The sequence below is a fragment of the Barbatula barbatula genome (genome assembly GCF_947034865.1).
Source record: "Barbatula barbatula genome assembly, chromosome: 6".
In the NCBI taxonomy this organism is placed as follows: Eukaryota; Metazoa; Chordata; class Actinopteri; order Cypriniformes; family Nemacheilidae; genus Barbatula; species Barbatula barbatula.
The window spans coordinates 322,505-333,361 of NC_136765.1; the positions used below are offsets into that span (position 1 = coordinate 322,505).

At 41.5% G+C, this 10,857-nt stretch overlaps 1 protein-coding gene across 1 annotated transcript; it reads right to left on the reverse strand.

The window, feature by feature from the left end:
- Positions 1-108: 108 nt before the first annotated feature.
- fam98b (family with sequence similarity 98 member B) lies at positions 109-8,393 on the reverse strand. The gene is made up of 8 exons (XM_079458831.1): positions 8,048-8,393; positions 3,738-3,886; positions 3,519-3,647; positions 3,241-3,416; positions 2,564-2,644; positions 1,181-1,297; positions 619-786; positions 109-537 (listed from the first exon to the last, which is right to left on the reverse strand). Exons 1-8 carry the CDS (start codon positions 8,083-8,085, stop codon positions 322-324), a joined length of 1,074 nt encoding a protein of 357 aa, XP_079314957.1. The 5' UTR covers positions 8,086-8,393; the 3' UTR covers positions 109-321.
- Between the last annotated feature and the right edge of the window lie 2,464 nt (positions 8,394-10,857).

Here is a 10,857-nt window from a genome sequence, read left to right on the forward strand (position 1 = left end):
ACCCCAGGACATTAGATTTCTTTATCACTGATCAAGTGCAGGCTATAAATGGTTTACATTTGTTGCGTTTTATCCTGAAAGCAATGAAGGGTATTTGACAAGATGGCAAATGTTTAAAACAGACTTTATTCTTCAGAAATTAATGGTGTTCCTGCAGCTCGAATGGTTGATCATTGGGTGCCCAGAGAACACACAGACATGGTTCCAAATACCCCTCACGTCTACCCGATGTAATGACAGTTTGTGTGCGGATACAGAAAGCGCTCGAATAAACATTTATTGCAACACTGTGATATCAAAGAGAAACCGTCAGTGATGACATCATCGTCCTGTCCTCCAGTTACCCTGTCTCCATCCACCTCTAGATCCCCCCGGACTCCCGCCATAACCCCCTCTTCCATACCCGCCTCCTCCATAACGTCCAGCTGCCCCTCGGCCCCCTCCATCAGTTCTCTTTTGCCAGACGGGCATCTCAGGCGGAGGGGCTTCAATCTCAGACGGTCGTCCGCCGCGATCAGGAACGGCTCCCATCAGAATCTGTGGATTTAGTTATCAGCACTTACAACAGACTTCATGTAATAACGGTTCATGTACTCAAGGCACAATAGCGACACCTACTTTGTTAACAGTGCAGGCGGTTTTCTCTCGGCTGGAGCCACTGCTGGTTTTCACCACGTTGCAGATGTCGTCTCGGGCAGCGAGCACATGAGCCAGACTTACTGAAGACTTGAATGATAATGAATATCTCTTTGACTGATACGCCCTGGCCATTCTGTCCGTTTTCACCTGAACAACACAAAATCATTTGAACGAATCAGAACAGAAAAACAGCGAAACGTTGAATGTTGCCTCATTTGCATTTTGTGTTGGATAGACGTGTCTGCTGGTGAAAAAATCTAATAATGATCAGTGTTTATGATACTGCATGATATGAGCTCAACACTGCTTTGCAATATCTGCGTAAAGACACATGAAACACAAATCAACGTGGGCACAAACTGTAAATGTGATTCATCTGCCTTAAGCTTCACGAGGAATGATACGATTGGTTTCACATTTGAAGTGAAATGTAAAGTATTATTAAAGAACTCAGTTTCTGTGAGCGTGACTGTATGGCATCAGTGGTCGTCCTCAGGCTTTGACTCTGAAGAAGTGTGTGTTGGTGAGGATGTTGACATGCCTTGGCTCGATCAGACCAGCTGAAGGATTGTACGGTGACATCCAGACGTTTGATGAGCAGACGCCGTCTACACTCATACTGCGCTGACAGAACTCTGTTTATCTCCTCCAGTTTATTCTGATGACAGAAACACACCTTAAATAACTCACAATCACCGTCTGTCAGGTTTTGATCCTGTGTGAATTGTTGGCCAAATTCATTTACCCGCCCTCATGTTATCAAGATGTATATGATAACATTTTATAAAACACATCATTCTGTAGGTTCTCTATAATGCAAGTGAATGTACGGAAGCCGTAAAGTGCCAAACAAAACAACAAATCGCAAAACAAACAACAAATTCTCTAAAAGCCACAAAACGAATCCTGAATCACAAATCCGAAAACACATTAACAAAACATAAAGCACAACAACAATTCTGGAAACAAAATAAGTCAGAAAACACAACGACAAATCGGTCAAACCGGAAAAGGTAAGTCTTTTGTGTGACCGGGGTAGTTACTCCTGATTGGACAGAACCCCTGTCAATCAAGATAAACAGTCAGGTGTATGTTTTCATAGAAAGAAATGGAGTTTGTTAAGCACTACTTTCAAGAAGGACATTCATAAGGCGTGATTCTAGATATGCTTTTAACATATCATGATATTAAGATCAGCTTGCGCTCTCTTGAAAGACACCTGAAGAATGAAGGTTTATTCAGACAAAAAAACTATGAAGCGATGTCAGGAAGGCTTTCGGAGCAGATGCAAAACACCAAATTTGAACCCACAATAAAGACAGTACATTATATATTTGTGTACACTGCCGCCAGCTACTTCTTTCTTCTTATTATTCTGTATCGCTAGCTACAGAACTGTACTTCCTGTTTATCTTGATTGACAGGGGTTCCGTCCAATCAGGAGTAACTACCCCGGTCACACAAAAGACTTACCTTTTCCGGTTTGACCGATTTGTCGTTGTGTTTTCTGACTTGTTATTTTGTTTCCGGAATTGTTGTTGTGCTTTATGGTTTGTTAATGTGTTTTCAGATTTGTAATTGTGATTCAGGATTCGTTTTTTGGCTTTTAGATTTGTTGTTTTGTTTGGCACTTTACGGCTTCCGTAGAATGGGACTCAAAATGCTCAAACATCATAAAAGTAATCCATCTAACTCCTGGAATCTGAAACAGTAGATGCACACGTTTTAACAACAAACACATTAATGCTCTAATAACATATTACATCAGGACACTGTCTCGTACGACAATCAGTACATCATACAAACCTACAGAGACGTCATTTTATTATTATTATATAAACCTCAGCTGATGACATGAGGGTGAGAAAATGATGAAAAAGTGATTTTTGCTTTGAGGTTTTAAAGGTAAAGACTGAGATCTCACCCATTCGTCATCATCGAGTGAACCCTTGAATGCTGGATGTCTGATGTGTGTTTCTGGAAGTTGTTCGAGTAAAACACACACCTGAGACAAAATACACAACTATCATTTCTATTGTGTAAGGTAAACATAAATATACACTATGTTGGTACTAAATTCACTTATTAAAGCAACACTTCGTAGATTTTCTTCTTTAAAATGGAGTCTTAACCGGAGTAATTCTATTGGCGCTGCTACATGAGCAGTCTCAGAGCGGCTACAAGCACCGTCTGTAAGTTCAGTGTACACACAGCTCCGTCCATCCCCTGCCTGCCGAAGAGTGCCACATGGATTCCAAGTGACATTTCTGCTTACTTGACGTGTGTTGCGCTGCCCACGGGGGAAGCTTATACAGCCACATTATTTACAACATAATAGACAGATGCACTCATCAGGGCGAGGGCGCCCGTGAGCAAAAGTTCTAAAGTGCTGCTTTAAGAAACGTCTAGTCGATTTAATGAAACATTGTCATGATCGTGCAGTTGAGTTTTAAAAACATGAAAAGAAACCACAACTGGAACTAATGAGATAACAGACATTTTAGTTATCATGAATAATGCTTCAATGTTTGTCAATCAGCTGCAGTATCGTGTTATTATTCATCTTTTGAATGAGTAAAGATCTGTGATGTGTCTGAGCACCTGTTTCTCTACGGCAGTAAGCACATCTCTGGTCTCTTGTCTGATGGGATCGGGTAGATTCAGAGTTTTACATATTGCTCGCAGATCCTGGAGAGACGGGTTCCACTGCGCATCTGCGTCAGGCGCTGGTTTACTGGCCACCATCTCAGCGGCTTGAAGCTCGGATGCCAAAAACACTGAGTGATAAAAGATAAACACAACACTGAACGTCATCTGCTGTACCTCCCATCACTGTCCACTCCATCATCCTATATAAATAACCACCGAACGAGACTTACAGAGGATCTTCAAATGGTCTTTTGTGTCTTTCACGTCTCCGTTTGCTAACCTGGAGGTGACATCTTTATAAGGGCAGCAGAACTCTGTCAGCAGTCTGCCCAGGTCCAGCCTCCATCGGTCAGGATCATCTGCAAACAAACATGAGGCCTCTCTTGACATGTGTGTGGTGTTGTGATGAATCAGTGCATGTACGTAAGTGTTTGTGCCTGGTGGTGTACCTGAGATCAGTGACTCTCCTGCAGGTGTGTCCGTGACGCGGGTCAGTCTGGTTAACAGGTGTGTCAGTAGACTGACATATTCAGATGAGATGAAGCCCCGCCCACACGCAGTCAACAGAGACTCTTCATCTGACAGCGGCCCGTCATACCTGATAGTAACAAAAAGCTTACATATCACACATGTATATTTACTGTCCTGAACTCTTTCTTTCATGAAGATCCTCAAACGACTGATGGTTTAGAAAAAGATTTTGTAAATAGCCCATTTTGACAGATCATGAACATGAGAGTACAGGGTTCTAGACTAACTTTTTTTCTTAGGTGCACTAGCACAACATTTAGGTGCACCCAAATTTTCGACCGGATCCCATTTAACACAGCAGTTTTACAAGTTCACTTTTTTGGAAATCGCTGTCCATATAGGCGATATTGACTTGTTAATGATTAACTAACAATCTGGTCAAAATAAAGTTTTTTATTTGAAGTACAATTCAACAAGAAAGGTAACTTACTGAAAAAGTATGCTTCACTGAACTGAAAAATAAATGTACAACATCTCCAGATAAATTCAATAAAACACATTCTAAATTAAGTGTTTTAAGGGCTTTAAACTGAACATCTCATGGCTCAGTGTCTTATGGACTATCCTGCATTGCCGTCATATGCCTCTCTGATGCCCAACTCCTGTAGTTTGGCCTTCTTGATCATTGGCCTTGGCTTAACCAGCTGGCCACACTCTCTCTAGCATCAAAGTCTCCCAGACTTGGCCCCTCTATACTGGTTCTTATCAGATCTTCCACGGTGTCTGAAAGAAGGGATGCTCTAGTGTCTGATTTGATCCTCTTCTGTGCAGAGAATCCTCTCTCACAAACTGCAGCTGAGACCGAAAGGACCAGCATAATGTGTACAAGGTGCAGGATGTTCTGGGAAAAAATACATTCAAGAGATGTATTTAAGAAATGTGTGTTTAATAGCAAAACTAATACAATCTTAAGAACGAAGATTGATTTTAAAATTAATTCTAAATGTAAGAAAATAACCCATAGTGTCAGTTCTAGCTTATCTTCTAGTCTTACCTGTGACGCATATAGTGGAAAGGCACAATGTGGTCACCTGCCTCTTTCTGCACAAGGGCTATGACACCCCCTTTGCTGCCCAAATTAACAGCAGCACCATCAGCACCCAGAGCAATAATTTTCTCTAGCCAGTTACTGCACTGGTCCCCAAGAGCAGCAAATGCTTTCTTTGAGGCAGCATAGCTTCCTAATTAAACAAATAGAAATGATGAAACCATTTACTTCCCAGATCAAGAGTTTATAATGCAATGACTTTTTTCATTTCAATAATAAGAATATCACATATGGTTAATGTAGTAACCAGACGGTAGGCATATTATTTACATGACATGATATGGCTTACCTTGGGCATGCTCGACCTCGATGTGTCCAATCAGTATATTCTCCGGTCTTCCTCTCCGTAAGAAACGACAGTACACAATGACGCATTCCTTTGTGGCGATATCTGTGTCTCTGTCGATTAGGAATGCCATGTACGGACTGTTCGCAACATGCACAGACGTATTGTTTTTCAACGTATCTGCGATTGACTCCTATAAATTGGGCGCACGCGACATCATTGCTGTACGTCAGGTTTACTTTCAAGCTGATTTTCTTCAAAAGAATTATTTCGGACTTGCATTTATCGCGCCATGTAATGTGTTTTAAAGATGCTTTGTGCTTTTTCAGTGTTTCAATTCGAAATGTATTAGAACCAGTCACAAATGCACTTTTGCCGGCCATGGTCTTCCCACACTCTTTACAGTAAATGCAGTGCATTATTTCATCAGCTTTACTGTATATTAGCCAGGGAAACTTGTCAAGCCACTCTCTTGCCGTCTCCGGACCAATGCTTGACATAACCTGGGAGGTTGATGGCTCCGTGTCAGAGCAATGTTTAAGATTATTGCACGGATTCTTATCGAAAAAGTTTTCAATCGTTCTTTTCATCTTTTCTACTCACCTCTATCTCTGTCTGATTGCACCACATGCGATTTCAAATGTAAATGTACATACAGGAATATCTGGAGCACGGCCAATCAGAGATAGTGTAGGGCGGACCCCCCCTCTAATTGGCCGTGCTCCAGATATTCCTGTATGTACATTTACATTTGAAATCGCATGTGGTTTAGACCACGTTAAGGGACTTATGTGTGACAGGGAGACTTGAGTGGCGGAGACTTTTTCTCTCTGTCGAATGGCTGGTCGCACCTCAGATTGTTTTAACATGCACCATCGATCGCACTCTAAAGCCCTGTGAGTTTATATCTTGTTGAATTTAATTGTATTTTTAAAGAGCAGTTAGAGACAGACTTTGATGGTGCAATCATTTAATAAATCAAATGAAAGTCATATATCTCTTTGTGATCTTCCATTGCATGTGAAAAGGTTTTCAGTCAGTGTTATTGTGTGTGTATGAAAACAGCAAGTGCATATAGACAACTTACTGGATTAAAACTAGTAATGACAAAATATAAAATATATTTTCTACTGACACACTACAGCAAAATATATAAAGAACTGGGTTAAAACCATTTTTAGGGTAAAAACATGATCGTGCCTAAGACTTCTGTACATTTCTGGGTGTGTGTATATACACTGCTCAACAAAATAAAGGGAACACTTAAACAACACAATGTAACTCCAAGTCCATCACACTTCTGTGAAATCAAACTTAGGAAGCAACACTGATTGACAATCAATTTTAAATGCTGTTGTGCAAATGGAATAGACAACAGGTGGAAATTATAGGCACTTAGCAAGACACCCCCAATAAAGGAGTAGTTCTGCAGGTGGTGACCACAGATCACTTCTCAGTTCCTATGCTTTCTGGCTGAAGGTTTGGTCACGTTTGAATGCTGGCGGTGCTTTCACGCTAGTGGTAGCATGAGACGGAGTCTACAACCCACACAAGTGGCTCAGGTAGTGCAGCTCTTACAGGACGGCACATCAATGCGAGCTGTGGCAAAAAGGTTTAATGTGTCTGTCAGCGTAGTGTCCAGAGCATGGAGGCGCTACCGGGAGACGTGGAGGAGGCCGTAGAAGGGCAACAGCCCAGCAGCAGGACCGCTACCTCTGCCTTTGTGCAAGGAGGAACAGGAGGAGCACTGCCAGAGCCCTGCAAAATTACCTCCCGCAGGCCACAAATGTGCATGTGTCTGCTCAAACGGTCAGAAACAGACTCCATGAGGGTGGTATGATGGCCCGAGGTCTGAATGTGGGGGTTTTGCTTACAGCCCAACACCGGGCTGGACATTTGGCATTTGCCAGAGAACATCAAGATTGGCAAATTCCCCACTGGCGCCCTGTGCTCTTCACAGATGAAAGCAGGTTCACACTGAGCACGTGACAGACGTGATCGAGTCTGGAGATGCCGTGGAGAACGTTCTGCTGCCTGCAACATGTCCTCGCCAGAGGTAGTCTGACTGTCATTAGGTACAGAGATGAGTTCCTCAGAGCCCTTGTGAGACCATATGCTGATGCGGTCCTCCTAATGCAAGACAATGTTAGACCTCATGTGGCTGGAGTGTGTCAGCAGTTCCTGCAAGACGAAGACATTGATGCTATGGACTGGCCCGCCCCTTCCCCAGACCTGAATCCGAATGAGCACACCTGGGACATCATGTCTCGCTCCATTCACCAACGCCACGTTGCACCGCCGACTGTCCAGGAGTTGCTTTAGTCCAGGTCTAGGAGGAGATCCTCATCAGGAGCATGGCCAGGCGTTGTAGGGAGGTCATACAGGCACGTGGAGGTCACACACACTACTGAGCCTCATTTGACTTGTTTTAGGGACATTACATCAAAGTTGGACCGGCCTGTAGTGTATTTTTTCCACTTCAATTTTGAGTGACTCCAAATCCAGACCTCCGTGGGTTAATACATTTGATTTTCATTGATTATTTTTGTGATTTTGTTGTCCGCCCATTCAACTATGTAAAGAACAAAGTACTTAATAAGACTATTTTATTAATTGAGATCTAGGATGTGTTCCCTTTATTTTTTTGAGCAGTGTGTATACACCATTATAACGTCCTCGTACATTACTGCTTTACTCTTACATTTACGCATTTGGCAGATGCTTTTATCCAAAGACACTTACACTGCATTACATTTATACACAGATATCTGCAATCCCCTGAGATCAGACACACAACCTTGAGTTGATAACACAATGCTCTTAATACTGAGATACAGGAAAGTCTTATATTGTGCTGCTGAGTTTCACATCAAGCAAATAAACAAGAAACTCACCCGATTTGATCCAAAACATCGAGAATATCGCTTTCCATATTAAATCAACATTATAAATTTTTTATTAACAAATCTGATAGGATTGATTCATGTGCGCGAGCGTCTACAGCAGCAGTGCGTCACTCAAACGAGACCGTACAGAAACGACAACCAAACCGAGTTCCGTCAAACACTCACGAAATTAAGCGCATTCTTCATAATAAACGTCTTAAATACATCACTTTATTGTATTACTATACTTCTATAGCGCTTGAAATAATCTAAATATAATCAGGTTAAGTGGTGAAACTTTTCTGTGATAATAATAGGCTACGTTCTGACATTTCATGTACAATTTACTTATGTCGATAACTGTGACCGTTATTGTGCTTTTTATTCAGATAACACGTGGCAAAGGCCGTCATTAATTTATAAATGTATTCGGTTGTATCATATTATTTTAGTTATTCATATTTTAGAAACAATGTTGTGTTGAGTCACTCATGAGTCGCATTTGAGAACACGAGAGGAAGTCGAGACATTTATAATTCTGAATGCACGTTTATATCATATTTTATTTGTTATACATGATGTCATTTTTTTAAACAGGCCAAGGCTATATACATACATACAGGATAGAGGATACATTTAAACAGTTTAAAGTGGCAGTCCGTAAATGATTTTGAGTAAAAATGAACGAAAACCAATTATTGAGCAAGTACACGAAAGAACAGTGTTTAAAACTGTCTTACTACCCTTGCTGGATTCACCTCAGAAAGCTTGTAATAATGGTTTGTAATTTTCTCTATCGAGTCATCTTTTCCCGGAAATCCTTATTTGGTGTCTTACGTCTATGCGTCATTTCGTCACATTCGTGAACAGAACGAGGAGGATCCGGCTGCTAGCCCGCGTATGGATGCTGCAGGTGACAGGTAGTAGCATTGTACGCAGACACTTTTTCTTTTTACTTTTAGTATTATTTATGGCGCCGTTTAGTACTTTTTACTTTGAAATGCCAAGCAGCGTTTACATCTGGGGATTCATCAGTTGTGAAAACCAAGAAATTAGAACTGATGAGAGTTTACAAAGAAAAAGACTCGTTCGAAAACAACAATTAATATTGGCAGACATGGATTTAGTTCTTCTGAACACAACAGGTAAGGCATTTTAATATTTCAATAGATAACACAAAAAACATATCGCATTTGTTGTGTTACAGACGGATACACCGTTTCATCGGTTGTTCTTTCTCTCTTTGTTATGTTCATTATGATAAATGTAGCCAAAAACCTATTTGCACGGGATTAGTATTATCTGGGGACCACATGTGATTTAGAAATGATCTCTAGTGGTGGGCGAAACTGTGACCCCTCCTTCTCCGGTTGGTACACGCAGTCAGAGGGAGTGAGTCACGTGTATGGAGGATGGCCGAAGGAGGTGAATCTTTGGAACTTTTTCCCCCGTCAAAAAAGACGAAGTCTGCCGTGTGGGAATTTTTTCAGAGTGTTACCCCGAGCTTCTTCCTGGCATGGGTAGAAAACCCTTGAGCTTTAAAAGTAGGCACAAGGGGACAAGGTTTTCCAAAAATATAAGAGTTTATTCACAGCATCAGAGTTAACTGTGACAAACAGGTAAATTCTCCCGTAGAAGACTAAACATGTAACAAATGGTTTCCTCCCCCCTCTCAATAGATCTAATTTACCTTCGGCCAAACCCAGATACAATTGCGGCCTAAACACAGGACCACTCAAGACCCAAAATAACTCATATGCAAAATCCCAAACTCATAATACACTTCAACTAAACACAAACAAAATAATACCTGCCAAAAACAATATCACACCAAACCACGCACAAGAGAGTAGTCCACGGTTGGTGGACGTCAATGTAATATGGGGGGTGTTTCAATGGCCCAAAAGAATGAGAGACTGGGAAGGGACGTTAACACACAAATACAATAGACAAAAATGAAATCACCTTGCTAGTCAGTCCCCTACACCACAATCATAGCCCACAGCTAGATTGGGAACATGCTGCACGCACGTACAGGGACAGACCAGCGAAGGGAAAAACCTAACCGAAACAAAAAACAGGAGGAACAGCGAACAACTCCACCTACTACAAAGAAACACAGAAATACACTTTATAATTCAATAACAATACAAATATTTCCTTTAATCATATTAACCTTTAAAATCCTTTCAACCCTATGTAAAATAGTTTAAATTACCTGCAACACTGTCATCAACACTGGACCAATCTCCTTGATGAAACCACACAGCATTACCGACGGTCTATGCCACACTTATCTATCTTAAAAACACATTACCTTAATTGAATAAAGCCACATGTCGCCAACACTTAAAATCTCAATCCATACACATACCCGCTCTCTCCAACGGTGTCCGCAACGAATAACAAAATATCCCCACAATGTTCACATCTGTAGTAAACAAGATTCGTGCTTTTAAAGGCTTTGTGATCATAAAAACACAAAGCAACATTCACTTAGCCTACCTGCTTCGGGCCCTAACCATGTGCAAATGTCCTCGAGAGCATACCAAAAAGGCTTCCACACACTTGAGATCCAAACAAAGGGACTGGACCTCATATTTTGGCATCCTCTCAAGTGCCTGCTTATAACCCCCCACCATGTGCTTGGCCACGCCCTACAAGCAAAAGGAGCTAGCTCCCCTGCTACAAGAGGCAGAGGCTTGGAGGAGGAAGGACATCCAACTTGTTTAAAAATGTTTAAAAAGAGCGGCTGCTCGGGAGGCAATACGTCAAATATGATAGCCCATCTAGGGAAAGCACCACCCATCACTCTTCGC